This window comes from Nicotiana tomentosiformis, chromosome 2, assembly GCF_000390325.3.
Source record: "Nicotiana tomentosiformis chromosome 2, ASM39032v3, whole genome shotgun sequence".
In the NCBI taxonomy this organism is placed as follows: Eukaryota; Viridiplantae; Streptophyta; class Magnoliopsida; order Solanales; family Solanaceae; genus Nicotiana; species Nicotiana tomentosiformis.
In genome coordinates, this window is record NC_090813.1 from 44,252,767 (window position 1) to 44,271,381 (window position 18,615).

Sequence of the window (18,615 nt, forward strand, 5' to 3'; positions counted from 1 at the left end):
ACTGTTTTGACTCCCCTCGATGTTGGGAATTTAAGAACCTGGTGTAGGGTCGAAGGTAAAGCTCTCATGTTGTGGATCCATGGCCTTCCAAAAAGGGCGTTGTACCTCATGTCGCCTTCGCTTACATGGAACTTCATTTACTGGAGGGTCCCAGCCACGTTTATCGGCAGAATTATCTCGCCTTTGGTGGTTTCACATGCCATATTGAATCCATTTAGAACCAGGGTTGCGGGTACGACCTGGTCCTGTAGACCGAGTTGTTCTACAACCTTCAATCTAATGATGTTGGCCGAGCTACCTGGATCAATTAACACACGCTTAACTTTAGTTTTATTCATAAGTACGGATATTACTAGTGCATCGTTATGAGGTTGTATGTCTCCTTCTGCATCTTCGTCATTGAACGACAAAGTTCCTATGGGTGCGTAATCCTGAGTTCGAGGTCGCTTTTCTCTCATAACCGATGTCTTAGTGCATTTAAGCATCGACCCTTGAGGGGTATCGACGCCGCCGATCATGTGGATGATGTGTTGTGGTTCTTCCTGTTCATTTTATTTGCCAAAATCCTTGTTTTGGAAATGGTTTTTGGCCCAGTCGCTTAAAAATTCTTGAAGGTTCCCTTTATTGAATAACCGGGCTACCTCCTCTCTTAGTTTCCTGCAATCTTCCGTTCTGTGGCCATGGGTGCCATGATATTCGCACATTTGATTGGGATTCCTCTGGGCAGGATCAGTCTGCATGGGTCGAGGCCATTTAGTGTCTTTGATGCGTCCGATAGCGGACACGATAGCGGATGTATCAATGCTGAAGTTATACTCTGATAACCGTGGTGCTTCCTTAGATCCGGTAGGCCTGTCGAACCCACTTCTGTTCATCAGCCCCCGAGACCTTTGACCTCGATCACTTCTTTTGTTGCTTTGTCCGGGGTTACGTCTTGATTCATTGATTCTGTGGTTTCCATTATATGGACGGTATCGGTCCCTGATCGAACCTTGTTCCCGATTGATATCCCTTCGAGCAGCGGGTTCATACCCCAACTGATCATCTTCGACTCTAATTTTTGATTGGTACCGATTGTGCACGTCGGCCCAAGTGATAGCTGGGTACTCGATCAGGTTATGCTTCAACTGCCGTGAAGCCGTCGAACTTCGTTCGTTCAAACCTTGAGTGAAAGCCTGAACAGCCCAATTGTTTGTGACTGGTGGCAGATCCATTCGTTCCATTTGAAAACGAGATACGAGCTCCCTTAGCATCTTGTTATCCTTTTATCTTATCTTGAACAGGTCCGACTTCCTGGTCTCGACTTTTATGGCCCCGGCATGTGCTTTTACGAAGGAATCCGCAAGCATAGCAAAAGAATCGATAGAATTAGATGGCAAATTATGATATCATATCATCGCTCCCTTTGACAGGGTTTCACCGAATTTCTTCAATAATACAGATTCAATCTCATCATCCTCTAGATCATTCCCTTTGATGGCATATGTGTATAAGGTGACATGTTCGTTGGGTCGGTAGTTCCGTTATATTTAGGAATCTCGGGCATGCGGAACTTCTTTGGGATCGGTTTAGGAGCCGCGCTTGGGGGGAAAGGTTTTTGTATGAAATTTTTGGAATCTAAGCCCTTCAATATTGGTGGTGCCCCCGGGATCTGATCAACCCTGGAGTTGTATGTTTCCATCTTCTTGTCGTTTGCTTCGATTCTCCTTTCTCCCGATTCTATTCGTTTGGTCAGTTCTCCGAACATCTTAGCAATTTCGGGATTAGTCCCCGACTCCTGCTTATTTGATTTCACTATAGTTGGTTCCGTTGTATGGGCGATTTCTCGGGGTTGACTGGGCCCCGGCCTGCTCTATATCTAGGTTTGACTCTGCAACTGTGCTATCACTGCCTGTTGAGCTTGCAATATTTCAAAAATCATACGCAAGCTGACGCAGTTTTCCTCGACGTTATAGGTATCTCGAGCTGCAGATCGAGTGCCACCATGTATGCTATTTTCAAGTTCAGAATATAGGTTCGCCTCAATGGCCACATGCGAATTAATGTCTATCGACACTTCGATTCAAGCTCCAACGGTATTGACAAGCGGCCTTTCGGTACTGGGTGTCAAGTTGTTATTCTCATCTTGAAGACCAGCTTCGTTGTCGATAGGTAAGTCCATTTAATTGATAGTTTAGTCGTTGCTAATCCGAAATCAAAGACACTTCCGGAAACAAGCGCAAAATGACGTGTTTTTGCAGATTCGTATCAAATAACGACTGTTATACGTAGTTCTAAGGATATGTGGTAAAACTTAATACAAATCGTAAGGATAAATTGAAAGTATAAAATACGAATTTTAAAGAATGAAAAATACACAAGGTTGGAAAGAAGATGATTTAAGGACTAAGCAAGATGAATCACTCTATGAAGCCCAAAAGAATAATCCTTCAATATAGGAGTGTATGGTCTTTTAGTTATAATGTAAGCAAAAGCTTGGTCCTTACAAAAATAATAACCATCCCCTTTATAGTAGAGTGATCTTACTTTAGATATAATAAAAAATACATAGTGGGAGACCCATGATAAATCAGTTTTTCCATAATCCTGCCAGGATTCTCTTCTCTAGTGGGATTGCAACGGCTCTTGTTTATGAGCTCAATATTGACTCGAGCTCAATTCTGACTCGGATCCTTGTATTGATTAGGGGTCAGTGTTGGTCGGTCTCTGCCTCATAAGCTCGATAACTTTACTTTGCATCGTAGTTCGACTTGGATTCGAGCTCGATAATGATATCGAGCTCGACATTGATCGGTCACTCGGGCTCGAAGCTTGGTGACCTGACTTCGGACCTCAACCTAATACTATGAAGACGCTTCTTCGATCAAATGTATTGCCATTTAAATCAGTTCGTACGAAGTACTAACCAGTTTTTACCGTTTACAATTTGATCAAATATTACCTAGTGGCACCTATGATGGTTTGGGCTATAGATTTCCAAACCACAATAACTTCTAAATATTTGAGTAAACGATAACTAACTTCTTGTGCAAATTTGGAGATTTTTTAAGGCCGTAAGGTTGGAAATTAAAAGTCTCTGTGTGGAAGGGAAGAAACGCGTCACTACAGTACTTACTACTCTATTTACTTATTTGAATCAGTTTGGATTATTAATTAATCTGTATCGGGAGCCGTGTATACTTTTTCATTATCTCGTCACTGTCAGTTCATAGGAATCACTGCGTGACCTTTGGTAAATCAAAATGCCATGGACTTCATGTAATTGAAGGCCGTGATCATGTTCTGCTCTTAGTTTGATTCGTGACCTCGGTCCCCAATTCTTACCCATTCGGGTCCATAAATTCTTGAATTCATTTTATTGTGAAATAAAATAAAACCTCACACAATTAGTGTATGAGACACAACAAAATTTTTCTTACTTCAGCCGGGATCATAGAATTGAGATTATTTTGTTTCCATCTTTATTAAGAATTTTTTAAAGATCTGAACAAATAAGTTTGAATTTTTTAGAATAATTTCTTCTAAACAGACCCATATAAACACAATAGAAAAACTAAAAAACAGAATTTACAACCTTAAAGTTTACTAACTCCAAACAAACGCCATAATGCTGAACAGGGACTTGTCATGGTCAAAGAACCGAACATCACACGTTAAACAGTAGTCATCATGAGAGCCACAAAAGACTTTCACGAAATTGGCAAAAGCTCCTACTAGTGCAGCTACTACACTTTAACTTTCTTTTTCCCGATATAGTTTCGCTACTAACTCTCCCTTTCTGTTTCTTCTTTAACTTCATCACTTGACAGACAGATGAGGCTAGCTACTTTCTGTGTTTGTTTCAATATTACAGAAGAGAAGAAGAGATCATGGGTCGTGGAAAGATTGAGATAAAGAAGATAGAGAACTCAACAAACAGGCAAGTCACTTACTCCAAAAGAAGAAATGGTATTATCAAGAAAGCTAAAGAGCTTACTGTTCTTTGTGATGCTAAGATCTCACTCCTCATGCTCTCTAGCACCAGGAAATTCCATGAATACACCAGCCCCAACACTACGTATGTCTTTTACACACACACACAAAAAAAAAAAAGAGTTACTTTTTGTTTCTTTCTTTCTTGCTTTCCAACTTCTTCTGTGTGTTAATCAGGCAAAAAAAGATGATAGATCAGTATCAGAGGACGCTTGGGGTTGATATTTGGAGCACTCACTACGAGGTAATTTCCTTATAAACTCTAGTTTTCTCATTATGTGGTTTAACGTTGTGACTTAATAGTATTTACTATATTAGGAATGATTTACCATGTAATTTTTCCTGCAAAATCCCTTTGTTCTTTCAATGTGTGCAGAAAATGCAAGAAAACTTGAAGAGGTTGAAAGAGATCAATAACAAGCTAAGAAGAGAGATAAGGTAAGGCATATGGTACTAGGAGTAATATGTAGTTCGATCCTTGCTTGATACTTTTTATCTGATTTTGATTAGCAGGTTTGTAATTTGCGTTTCCGAGAAATTCAAGAATGATTAATTGGTTGTATCATTATTCTAACCTTTTGGAATAAAGATTTAAGCTATATAAAGATAGCGTAATTTTTTTATATAGCGTAATTTTTTTTATAGTATTCACTAGTATAGTTTAACTTACTGTATATGGTCGAAACATATTAGTCAGTCGTACGGTCTGGTCAAGATGATAATGCTTCGATCAAAGGGTATCTGCGTAATGTCAGGTAGAGGTCTGAAGTAAGGATGTCATGCTTCGAGCTCTAAGGCCGATCAATGATCAGCTCGATATCATTATCGAGCCCATAACCAAATCGAACTACGAGCAGACGCGAAAGTTGTCAAAGATGCATAGACCGACCAACGCCCACCCCGAATATCAAGACTCTGAATCAGGATCAAGCTCGAGTCAAGGCCGATGGCTCGATCCAATATCGAGTTCGAGTCGGTATCGAGCTCACAGACAAGGGCCGTTGCAACCGCACTAAGGGAGAGAATCCTGGCAGGAATTAGGAAAAAGACAATTCATCATAGGTTCTCCACTATATATTTTTTATTGTATATAAAGTAGGATCCCTCTACTATAAAGAGGGGAATAGTTATAAGCATGGGGGGATTCACACATTGTAATAAGAGTCTACTTCTGATATTGAAAGATCAACCTCTTGAGCCTGTTTTACTTTATCTCATTCATTCTTCTCACTCACTATTTTATCTCTCATTCCCATAGTCTAGAATATACGCATTTCGGTTTCTCTGTACGATTTATGTCAAGTTATATCATACATCCTTAGAACTACTTATAAATTTAACTCTATCCGATTTTTCGGGTAAACAGTTTGGCGCCCACCGTGGGGCTAAGGATAACAGTGTTTGTTTGATACAAATCTGCAACACACATCAGTTTACGCTCGTCTTTTGAGGGTGTCTCTGACTTCGAATTAGCAATGGCAAATACTCGATTAATAGCATTACCTACCGACAACGAAGCCGGCCTTTAAGACGAAACCAATAACTTGATACTCAGGGCCGGAAGGCCGCTTATCAATGTCATTGAAGCTCGAGTCGAGGTACCTAAAGCTCGAGCCGAAGTACCGCTAGATGTCAACTCGCATGTGGCCTTTGAGGCAAACCAACTTTCCGAGCCTGAAAATAGCATTCATGGTAGTACTCGATCTGCAGGACGAGACTCCCATAACGTGAAGGAGAACAGAGTCAGCTTGCGCATGATTTTTGAAATGTTGTAAGCCCAGCAGGTAGCAATAGCTCAGCTGCATAGCCAAACCCAGCTACCAAGCAGACCGGAGCCCAGTCCACCTCGAGAAATTGCCCACCGAACGGAACCAGTCGTAGTAAGGTCAAACGAGCAAGAATTGGGGACTACTCCCGAAATTGCTAAAATACTTGAGGAGCTCAAAAAGCGAATCGAAGCCAACGATAAGAAAGTAGAAACATATAATTCCAGGGTCGATCAAATCCCAGGGGCTCCGCCCATGATAAAAGGGTTGGATTCCAAGATATTCATACAAAAGCCTTTTCCCTCGAGTGCAGCCCCAAAACCAATCCCCAAAAATTTCTGTATGCCCGAAATCCCCAAATATAACGATACGATCGATCCCAACGAACACGTCACCTCTTAAACGCGTGCCATCAAGGGTAACGATTTGGAAGACGATGAAATCGAATCCGTGTTGTTGAAAAAATTCGGAGAGACCCTCTCGAAGGGGGCAATGATTTAGTATCATAACCTGCCACCAAATTCCATCGATTCATTTGCCATGTTAGCGGATTCATTTGTAAAGGCACACGCCGGTGCCATAAAGATTGCAACGAGGAAATCGAACCTTTTCAAAGTGAAACAAAGGGATAATGAAATGCTAAGGGAGTTCGTGTCCTGATTTCAAATGGAACGCATGGAATTGCCACCGGTCATTGACGATTGGGCCATCCAAGCTTTTACTCAAGGGTTGAACGAGCGAAGTTCGATGGCATCATGTCGACTGAAATAAAATTTGATCGAGTACCCGGCAATAACTTGGGCAGATGTGCACAATCGATATCAATCAAAGATCAGGGTCGAAGACGACCAATTAGGAACTCCTTCCAGATCCGCACATCCAAACAGATCGGCTATTAAAAACTAGTGGGACATCAATAAAGAACCGAGGTCGAACAGAGACTGATATCAACCATACGTCACAAATTGAATGAATAACGGCTCGACACACAATGCCGCCCGGAACAATCAAAGGAGTGATCGAAGACAGAATTCTCAGAGACTGATGAGCAAGAATGGCTTTGACAAATATGCCGATCCTAGAGAGGCACCTCGGTTATCGGAGTATAACTTCAGCATCGATGCATCGAGTATTGTATCGGCAATCGAAAAAATCAAAGATACTAAGTGGCCCAGGCCCATGCAAACCGATCCTTCCCAAAGAAACCCAAATTCTATGTGTAAATATCATGGTACGCGTGGCCACAGGACCGAGGACTGCATGCAGTTAAGGGAGGAGGTAGTCCGTCTATTCAATGAGGGCCACCTTCGAGAATTCCTCAGTGATCGAGCCAAGAATCACTTTAGAGAAAGGGACTCCAACAGAAAAGACAAACAAGAGGAACCTCAATATATCATTCACATGATCATCGGTGGGGTTGACACTCCATAGAGACCCGCACTCAAACGCATTAAGGTATCGGCCACAGGGGAAAAACGAACCCGAGATTATGTGCCCGAAGGCACTTTATCGTTCGAAAACGAAGAAGCAGAGGGCATCTCTCAGCCCCACAACGATGCTCTGGTAATTTCTATCCTATTAACTAAAGTTCATGTTAAGCGTGTTTTAGTGGATCCAGGTAGCTCTACAAATATCATCCGATCAAGTGTCGTAGAGCAGCTCAGTCTGCAGAATCAAGTCGTGCCCGCAGCTCGGGTCTTAAACGGCTTTAATATGGCCAGCGAAATGACTAAAGGGGAAATTATTCTACCAGTGAACGTGGCTGAAACCATCCAAAACACAAAGTTCCACATAATCGAAGGCGACATGAGATATAATGCCCTACTCGGAAGGCCTTGGATCCACAACATGAGGGAAGTACCTTCGACTCTCCACTAAATAATGAAATTCCCAACGTCTGACGGAGTGAAACCAGTGTATGGGGAGCAGCATGTGGCGAAGGAAATATTTGCAGTCGATGAGGTAACACCGATATCAACATTATCAGCCTCAGAAAGATTGAGCATTAAAAATATACGAGAGGCCAAATAGCAATCACAGCTGCCAGTCTCGACCAAATTGGTGAAGCAGGAAACAGAAGATGACGAGGAAGATTTCCTGACACCCCGAACTTTTATCATCCCCGAGGATTCTGACGCCACCAAATCGACGGTCGAAGAGCTGGAACAGGTTATATTGATCGAACATCTGCCAGAAAGAAAGGTATACCTGGGAATGGGGTTGACCCCCGAACTCAGGAAAAAACTTATTCAACTTCTTATTGATAACATAGATTGCTTTGCTTGGTCCCATGTAGACATGGCAGGAAACCCACCGTCGATAACAATGCACGGGCTGAGCTTGGACCCTAGGTTCAGACCAGTAAAGCAAAAGAGAAGACCTCAGTTCAAGTTAAAGCACGCGTTCGTAAAGGACGAGGTAAGTAAACTTCTCAAAATAAGGTCGATTCAGGAAGTAAAATATCCCGAATGGTTAGCTAACATTGTTGTAGTCCCTAAAAAAGGGAATTAACTCAGAATGTGTGTAAACTATAAAGATCTAAACAAAGCATGCCCCAAAGATTCTTTTCCACTGCCTAACATCGATCGGATGATCGATGCCACAGCCGGTCACGAGATCCTTACTTTTCTCGATGCCTATTCCGGGTACAATCAAATTCGAATGAATCAGAGGACCAAGAAAAAACTTGTTTATCACCAAGTATGGAACATATTGTTCTAATGTAATGCCCTTCGGGCTAAAAAACGCAAGAGCTACTTATTAACACCTAGTGAATAAAATATTTGAAAAACCAATAGGTAAGTCGATGGAAGTTTATATTGATGACATGCTAGTCAAGTCCCTGCGCGCAGAGGACCATTTAACTCATTTGCAGGAGACGTTCGAGATATTAAGGAAATACAACATGAAGCTCAACCCCGAGAAATGTGCTTTCGGGGTTGGCTTGGGCAAATTCCTTGGCTTCATGGTATCAAATCGAGGAATCGAGATCAACCCCGATAAAATCAAGGCCATCGAAGACATCACCATCGTGGATAGTGTGAAAGCGGTGCAAAAGCTAACCGGATGGATAGCTGCCCTAGGCCGATTCATTTCGAGGTCATCGGATCGAAGCCACAGATTCTTCTATTTACTCAAAAAGAAGAACGATTTCGCTTGGACCCCAGAATGCCAACAAGCTTTAGAACAATTAAAGCAATACCTGTCGAGCCCGCCACTGCTTCACATTCCGAAGACATATGAAAGACTTTACGTATACTTGGCCGTATCGGAAATCGCGGTAAGTGGAGTCCTAGTTCGAGAAGAGCAAGGTACACAATTTCCTGTTTATTACGTAACTCGGACCTTAGAAGAAGCAGAGACTAGATATCCACACTTAGAAAAATTAGCACTTGCACTGATAAGCGCTTCTAGGAAATTAAGACCATACTTTAATATCACCCCATATACGTGGTGACGACTTACCCACTTCGTAATATTTTATACAAGCCCGAACTATCGGACCGATTGGCCAAATGGGCCGTCGAGCTCAGCGGGTACGATATCAAATATCAACCCTGTACGGCCATCAAGTCTCAAATTTTAGTAGACTTCGTGGCCGATTTCACGCCAGCCCTCGTAGCCGAAGTTGAAAAAGAACTCTTGTTAAAATCGGGTATATCATTGGGGGTCTGGGCCCTCTTCAAAAATGGTGCTTCGAATGTGAAGGGGTCCGGGCTTGGCATCCTGTTGAAAACCCCCACGGGTGACATCATTAGGCAGTCTATCAAAACTTCTAGGTTGACTAATAATGAGGCCGAGTACGAGGCCATGATTGCAGGTCTCGAGCTGGCCAAAAGCCTGGGAGCAGAAATGATTGAAGCTAAATGTGACTCTTTACTGGTAGCAAAGCAAGTAAACAAAACCTTCGAGGTTCGAGAAGGCAGAATGCAGAGGTATTTGGACAAATTACAGGTAACTTTGCACCGTTTCAAACGGCCTAGGGTAGGTATTTGGACTTTGCAACATGTACCTCGAGAACAAAACGGTGAGGCCGATGCACTCGCAAATTTGGGGTCATCGGTCGAGGAAGATGAGATTGATTCGGGGACTGTCGTTCAACTCTCGAGGTCCGTAATCGAGGAGGGGCACGCCGAGATAAACTCCATAAGCTTAACCTGGGATTGGAGAAATAAGTATATTGAATATTTGAGAAACGAAAAACTCCCATCGAACCCTAAAGAGTCAAGGGCCCTACGAACCAAAGCTGCTCGATTCACGTTGGCTGAAGATGGAATATTGTACAGAAGGATATTCGATGGACCATTGGCAGTATGCTTGGGACCAGGAGACACTGATTATGTTTTACGAGAGGTCCATGAAGGCACTTGTGGGAACCACTCCGGCGCCGAATCACTGATTCAAAAAATCATCAGAACGGGATATTACTGGATAGCATGGAAAGGGACACTAAGGAGTTTGTTCAAAGATGTGATAAAATTCAAAGGTTTGCACCGATGATCTATCAACCCGGGGAACAACTTCATTCAGTCCTATCCCCATGGCCATTCATGAAATGGGGGATGGATGTCGTCGGCCCCCTACCATCGGCCCCAGGTAAAGCTAAATTCATTTTATTTATGACTGACTATTTCTTTAAATGGGTTGAAGCACAGGCGTTCGAGAAAGTAAGAGAAAAAGAGGTTATAGATTTCATCTGGGATAACATCGTGTGTCGATTCGGGATACCCGCAGAAATAACATGCAATAATGGTAAGCAATTTATCGGTAGTAAAGTAACAAAATTTCTCAAAGATCATAAGATAAAAAGGATATTATCGATACCGTATCACCCCAATGGGAACGGACAAGCCGAATCAACAAACAAGACTATCATCCAAAACTTGAAGAAAAGGTTGAACAAAGTCAAAGGGAAATGGAGAAAAATTCTGCCCGAAATCCTATGGGCATACTGAACAACATCGATGTCCAGCACAGGAGCAACTCCGTTTTTCTTAGTGTATGGCTCTAAAGCCTTAATTCCAGTCGGAGAACCCAGCGCAAGGTTTCAACATACATCGGTGGAATCAAACCATGGGGCAATGAACACTAGTCTCGAATTATTAGATGAAAAACGAGAAGCGGCACTTGTTCGAATGGCTACACAAAAATAACGAATCGAAAGGTACTACAATAGAAGAACCATCCTCCGCCACTTCAGGGTCGGGAACTTAGTCCTAAGGAAGGTCATCATCAGTACTCGAGATCCTAATGAAGGGAAGCTCAGCCCAAATTGGGAAGGACCCTATCAGGTCCTCGATATAGTTGGAAAGGGATCTTATAAACTCAAAACAATGGATGGCAAACCATTATCGAACAACTGGAGCATATCACTCCTCAAACGATATTATTGTTAAGGTATGATTCTCTCTTCCCTTTCACCCATATATACATATTCGAAGCTAACCCATTGCAGGAGTTCGATCAAAGACGTCGAGACCTCAGGTTTTAAAGTACGTGTTGCAATCTTTTTCCCCTTAGATCAGCTTTTATCCCGAATGGGTTTTTTTTCGGCGAGGTTTTTAACGAGGCAACAACCATGTGCTACCTGAGGGCAATTCAACAATATCCAAGGCTTATTCATAATCAACCTCAAATACTGGGGGGCCCTACCATTGAGAATAAACCAAGTTTGGTACAAGAAAGTTTCTTGATATCAAATTCATGTCAGACAGGGTCTCGATAGAGAAAAGTGTAAGGGCCAAATAGTCAAAACGAACAATGCCCGCGTAGTTTTGCTCGAGCCCTGGTGCAAGATACAAACGCATGTATAATGACTTATAAAGGAAAACTTCTTCTTTTCAGATGTCTCATACTTCGAAAAGATCTTTCTACTTCATGATTCAAACAGGCTCAAGGGCCGACCACTATCGAAAGAATTTCAGGTAATGGACGATCATAAAGCCTACGGGCTACAATACTTTGAGTTCGAGTTCGAATAATCACTCACTCGACTATGAAGCCTAAGGGCTATCCTACATCGAGTTCGAGCAAACCGCTCACTCGACCATAAAGCCTACGGGATACAAATACTTCGAGTTCGAGTTCGAATAATCACTCACTCGACTATCAAGCCTAAGGGCTATCCTACATCGAGTTCGAGCAAACCGCTCACTCGACCATAAAGCTTACGGGCTACAAATACTTCGAGTTCGAGTTCGAATAATCACTCACTCGACTATCAAGCCTAAGGGCTATCCTACATCGAGTTCGAGCAAACCGCTCACTCGACCATAAAGCCTACGGGCTACAAATACTTCGAGTTCGAGTTCGAATAATTACTCACTCAACTATCAAGCCTAAGGGCTATCCTACATCGAGTTCGAGCAAACCGCTCACTCGACCATAAAGCCTATGGGCTACAATACTTCGAGTTCGAGTTTGAATAATCACTCACTCGACTATCAAGCCTAAGGGCTATCCTACATCGAGTTCGAGAAAACCGCTCACTCGACCATAAAGCCTACAAGCTACAAATACTTCGAGTTCGAGTTCGAATAATCACTCACTCGACTATCAAGCCTAAGGGCTATCCTACATCGAGTTCGAGCAAACCGCTCACTCGACCATAAAGCCTACGAGCTACAAATACTTCGAGTTCGAGTTCGAATAATCACTCACTCGACTATCAAGCCTAAGGGCTATCCTACATCGAGTCGAGCAAACCGCTCACTCGACCATAAATTCTACGGGCTACAAATACTTCAAGTTCGAGTTCGAATAATCACTCACTCGACTATCAAGCCTAAGGGCTATCTTACTTCAAGCTCAAATAATAACCCACTCAATTATTAAGCTTAAGGACCAATACAGCGAGAGTTTGAGGCTTTGTTCTCACTTAAATCGGACCGAAAATGTTCCATCACTCCAAAGTTCAAGATAACTCAGCTCAAAGAATCGCCATAAAACTAGGTTGCAATAACAAAATCTTCACAAAAGTAAAAGCACATTTGAACATAAAACTGAGAAGGCATTCAAAAGAAGCTCTATTATTAACAGAAATGGTTATGTACAAGAGACCGGTCAAAACTTCGCAAAAGGGAAACTAAGTCCTAACTACTGCCGGTGTCGATATCTCCTTCAGGAGATGCTTCCCCTTCAGGCTCCTCATCGGACCCGCCCCGACTGCCTTCTTCATCATCATCTTCGTTGTCGAAGGAGACAAGCTGCCTGGCTTCAGCTTCGAGCATCTTGGCTCGGGCAATCTCCTCGGAAAGTTCAAAACCTCGAGTGTGGACTTCCTCGAGGGTTTCCCTCCGGGATTGGCACTTTGCCAAGTCAGTAACCCGTTGCTCTCGGTCAGAAGCCTCCCTTAGCTACATTTGAGCAGCCTCGGCATTGGCCTGATACATAGCAATAGACTTGTCCGCCATGACTTTTGATAACTCGATCTCTGCCTTGGCCTTAGCAAGCCCGGTTTCAAGCTCCTCGATCCACCTGGCCTGGGCCGAACTATTTTGCTTGACGCCTCGAAGTTGAACATCGGCTGATGATAGTTTGGCCAAGATAGTTTCTTTTTCTGCAGCCAAGCGGTCCATGGTCTCCTTCCACCGATCACACTCGGCCTTGATCTGATCAACTTCTCCCCGAAGTAACCCGATCTTTTCAACCTTTTGTTGCAGCTGAGATAACGAAGTGTTAACTTCCATAGTAGGGTCGAATCCATACTCTAACAGAACGATGATCACCTGTTTATCTAGCTCGGCCTCTTCTTCACGAGCCTTGGCCAAATCTGTTTGGAGGTCCTTTATAATCTCGTCCTTTTGGCCACAAAGAAGCTTCATAGCATATCTCTCCTCCGAGACCTTTTGAAGCTCGGCCTCATACTGGTTGAGATCGGCTCGAAACTTGCCAAGAGCCTACACAAAAGGGAAAAAAACACAAGTCAGGTTTAGAAAAGAACAAAGGAACCAAGCGCAGTAAAATCATTACCCGAGATATGAAACGTTGGGCCTCTTCTAGAAGAATAGAAGCGTCACTAATATAGGAGGCATCATCGACTCCAGTAAAGCAATCCCGAAAAGGATCCCCTACACTAGAGCCTCTGCCTATATTAGGGGTCTTCAATTCTCGAGCTTCCCTTAACGCCTCCTCAGAAAAAGTCGGAAGAGAAGGCAAATGACCCACTGTCATAGTCCCGAGCAAATTGCTTGGGACGCTCTGATCGATCCTAATGGTATCAGAACCTGCCCCATCCGTTGTAGCCACCATCGGCTCAGAAGGCCTGGCGACCTCGATGGCTTTCGCAGATCGGACCGCCAGTGCCAAAGCACCTTCTTCTTCTTCATCTCTCAATCGTTGGACCTAGTCCATCGCAAGAGCGATTACCTTTTTCCTCACCCTTCGAGTTTTCGGCTTAGGGTCCTCGGACTGAGAAACAACTTTCCGCTTTTTATCTTTCCCCGGTTTTGAAACCGGGGACTTGGTTCCATCCTCACCACTCGAAGGCCTCGAAACGGCGTCCTTGGTCATGCCTGCATGAAAGGAAGTCAGTAACGAATGGAACATAAAAATGTTTCAAAAAACATGAAAAGGGACCCTTACCATGATTCTTGGCCTCCTATCTACCTTTTGTCAAGTCACGCCAGGTGCGTTTGGCATAAGAGGAAGTCGAGGCTAACTTCCGAACCCAAAGATACAGAGAAACAAAATCACTTACGGTTGAAATTCCACTCCTTGGGGAACGATATCTTCTCTTCCGGAATAAGGTCACGGGTCCTCACCCGAATAAAGCGGTCCATCCAACCCCGATCCTTGTCTTCATCGATGCTCGACATTAAAGCTTTTGTTGACCATCGATGGAGCCTGATTAGTCCTCGAAAGATTTGAGGCCGATACAATCGCATGAGGTGATTTAGAGTAAAATCCAGCCCCCCGGCCTTGTTGGAGAAGAAGCGCAGTATGATTACTATGCGCCATAGAGAAGGGTGAATTTGGCCGAGAGTGACCTGATATCTTTTGCAAAAATCAATAATCACTGGGTCGACGGGACCCAACGTGAAGGGGTAAGTATAAACACTTAAAAACCCCTCCACGTGAGTGACGATGCTCTCTTCGGGAGAAGGAATTTGCAGCACAACCTCGGGACCCCAGTTGCAGTCTTTCCTCACGGACTCGAGATGGCTCTCTGTTATCGAGCACATGTACATCGACACATGCTCACATCGGCCCTGAACCGACGAAGGGTTTTCAGCCTTAAATCAGCCTTTAGAATACACGGGCCAGGAACGTACTCGTGGGGAAGCGGCTCCGCCGGTGCCTTGTCGCCGGACGGCCGGGAAGAGGAAGCGTTCTCCTTCTGCGGTACGGTTTTTGAAGTTTTTGCCATTGGTATAAGTAAAAGAGGGGCGAAGGAAGATAAAAAGAAGACGGTTTCAAACTCTGATGAAGATGGCTCTACATGCGGATAAAGTTTGATTTAGAAACGGGCTATTTATGGGCTGAACAGAGGCGGTTCAACCTCAGGTAATGGCAAACATCGATTGACATGCATTAAATGTCTCGGTAAGCTGAACCGACGGGACAGCTACCACGTGCGTCATGGTCGGACTCAGTACAGACACCAATATACATCTAATCATACCGTTGGAAAATATCGTCTCTAGTCATATCCTTCCCGAGAAATGCGGGGACTGTCTGTATACGGTCGAAACCTATTAGTCAGTCATACGGTCTGGTCGAGATGATAATGGTTCGATCAAAGGGTATCTGCGTAATGTCAGGTGGAGGTCTGAAGTAAGGATGTCATGTTTTGAGCTCTAAGGCCGATCAATGATCAACTCGGTATCATTATCGAGCCCATAACCAAATTGAACTACGAGGCGACGCGAAAGTTGTCAAAGATGCGTAGACCGACCAATGCCCACCCCGAATATCAAGACTCCGAATCAGGATCAAGCTCGAGTCAAGGCCGATGGCTCAATCCAATATCGAGTTCGAATCAGTATCGAGCTCACAGACAAGAACCATTGCAACCGCACTAAGGGAGAAAATCCTGACAGGAATTAGAAAAAAGACAATTCAATCATGGGTTCTTCACTATATATTTTTTATTGTATATAAAGTAGGATTCCTCTACTATAAAGAGGGGGATTGTTGTAAGCATGGGGAGATTCACACATTGTAACAAGAGTCTACTTCTGATATTGAAAGATCAACCTCTTGAGCTTGTTTTACTTTATCTCATTCATTCTTCTCGCTCACTATTTTATCTCTCATTCCCATAGTCTAGAATATACGCATTTCTGTTTCTCTGTACAATTTGTGTCAAGTTATATCACACATCCTTAGAACTACTTATCTATTCGATTTTCCGGGTAAACACCTACAATAACATACTAGTTATGAGGACTAAACTTTACAATGTTACCATTTAATATTTCTAGTAAAAAGTTACTTTATAACTAATCTGATTATATAATGAATAAAACCTAAAACTTGTATGTAATGCAGCAACTATAGTTAAATGACCGATGCTCTTGTCTGTTCATAGGCAAAGAACAGGGGAAGACATGAGCGGCCTCAATTTGCTGGAGTTGTGCCACTTGCAGGAGAACATCTCTGAATCTCTAGCTGAGATACGTGAAAGAAAGGTTATGATTTTTACCTTTACTCTTGCATTTTGTTGGCATTATTATCTGCTATTTCCCTCTTAATTTTATGCGACTGCTACTACAATTTGTTAGACTTATCTTTATTACTAGCAATTTAACTTTCGGTTTCTATCCAAGGAAAGCATTCATGTTTCTTTATCTTGCAATTATTTTATTTTCATTAACCTTTTCGTATTCAAAAACGATAATGGTTCTTATTTTAGACACATCGAGAAACGTGGAAGTGAAATACATATGAACGGTTAAAAAGGATGGTTTATAAAGCTTTTAAGATTTATTTTTTCCAGCTCTATTTTGCTGATAGTAATTAAATATTCCTAATTAAGGATGAACGCAAAACTAAAAAAAAATGTATCATGCATATAGCAATTGGCTGATTGGGTGATAGAATCTTGTCTGTCTTATTTCATGGAGACTGCGTGGTTAGCTTTATACATTTGGAAAATTATGTTACTACAAATGAGATTAATTGGTATGAGCATGTAATTTCACACTACGATAAAGAGAAAAAACATAATTGCTTGAATAATATTTAACTCTCCATTTTAAAAATATTGAAATGTCAAAATAGTTTGTTTTAGAAAAAATAAAAGAAAAAAACTTAAGCGGGGTGGGTAGAAAACTGAAAAAATAGCTAAGCTATCAGGGTGAGACAGATCGAAAATTTTGTGGGTTTTGCAAACCGCACACACCCCGCCCCACTGCCATCCCTAGTAACAACTCTTTTTCAGCTTGGACCAACTTAATTTAAACATTGGTGAAACAACATTTGCCATTTTAATAGATCTCCAAGCTGGTCTTAAAGTCTCTTGGTCAACTAGTGAAAATGTCAAAACATTTTGGGTCAATTCAGTGAAATTTAAAAATGAAAAAAATATACAAACCACGCAAAGCTTTTAGTCCAAGTAAAAAAACAAGTTGCTCCTTTGTCTCGGCCATGATATATTTTACTTTTCCCTACAAGTATAAATTTTATATAAAGTGTAAAAATATGTACTCAATTAAACCACTTAAGAATACATTAAGTATGGGTTTGAAATCCAAAAAGATGGTGAATAACATATTAGGAGTAAGTCACATTACATTTAGTGTAATTATTTTTACATTATCAGCAAATAAAATTAACATTCTTTTTCCACATGTATTATATACGTACTTAACTATAAGTGACTCTATGAATTACATACAGTACCACGTGATCAAGACTCAAACAGATACCTTCAGGAAGAAGGTTAGTCTTCCTTTTAGTTATCTTTGATATGAATTTCTTTCCTTTCATTTCGCTTGGAATATATTACAAAGTGCAACGGATTCTTTATGTGATGACTAAAATAGGTGAAGAACTTAGAAGAGCAACATGGAAACCTCGTGCTTGATTTGGTAAGTATATTTTAAATAGATATGTTTGATTTTTTTGTTATTGATTTATGGGATTGTTAATTAACACGAAAAAGTTAATTGCTTCATCAAATTAAGGAAGCAAAAAGTGAAGATCCAAAGTATGGTGTAGTGGAAAATGAGGGAGAGTACAACTCTGCTATGGCATTTGCCAATGGAGCACACAACCTCTATGCTTTTCGCCTACAATCGTTGCACCCCAATCTTCAAAATGGAGGAGAATTTGGTTCTCGTAATCTACGCCTTGCTTGAAAACAGCAATTTGGCAATGGGGTTAAACCCTTAATTAAATGTTGACTTACTTATTCGAACCAACTTCCCAAGTTATATGTTATTACTCAAAAAAGTTAACTATTGCAAGCTGCAAAGACTACTTTATCTAATTAGGTTTTACGCTAAGTCTGGATTTGATTGCTCTCCTAATTGTCTATAGCACTTTATTATTCTAGCTAGGAGTTTCGACTCCACTATGTGTGATGCCAAATTATGAAGATGAATTATGATATCTTGAATGAATTCAATTCTCCGATGTTGATTTTTTTTACTTTATTGTTAGAAAATCTACACATGTAGTTTGTTCTTTTTAGAATGTTATGCAACACATCTCATTTATAAGTCTAATTCTTAATATTTTGTTGATGCATATTGGTTAGGAGCTGTAAACTTATTTTAAGATCTGTAATAGCTTTATTATGAATTATATGAATCGACGAATTTTACTTATTTCAATTAACTACTGGGAATAAGCTCTGTGCTGATAGAAAAGGCGGCACTCTTTCTGTAGCGTGCTTGTGACTTGTAAATTTTCTCTTTGGGTTATGGCTGAA

General features: G+C 41.8%; 1 protein-coding gene across 1 annotated transcript; it reads left to right on the top strand.

Moving 5' to 3' along the window:
* The first annotated feature begins 3,739 nt into the window (after positions 1-3,739).
* Positions 3,740-18,317, top strand: LOC104100370 (agamous-like MADS-box protein TM6). Its single transcript, XM_009607584.4, has 7 exons — positions 3,740-4,057; positions 4,150-4,216; positions 4,349-4,410; positions 16,270-16,369; positions 17,580-17,621; positions 17,726-17,770; positions 17,867-18,317. The coding sequence occupies exons 1-7, from the start codon at positions 3,870-3,872 to the stop codon at positions 18,038-18,040; spliced, it is 678 nt and encodes a 225-aa protein (XP_009605879.1). The 5' UTR covers positions 3,740-3,869; the 3' UTR covers positions 18,041-18,317.
* The last annotated feature ends 298 nt before the right edge of the window (positions 18,318-18,615 follow it).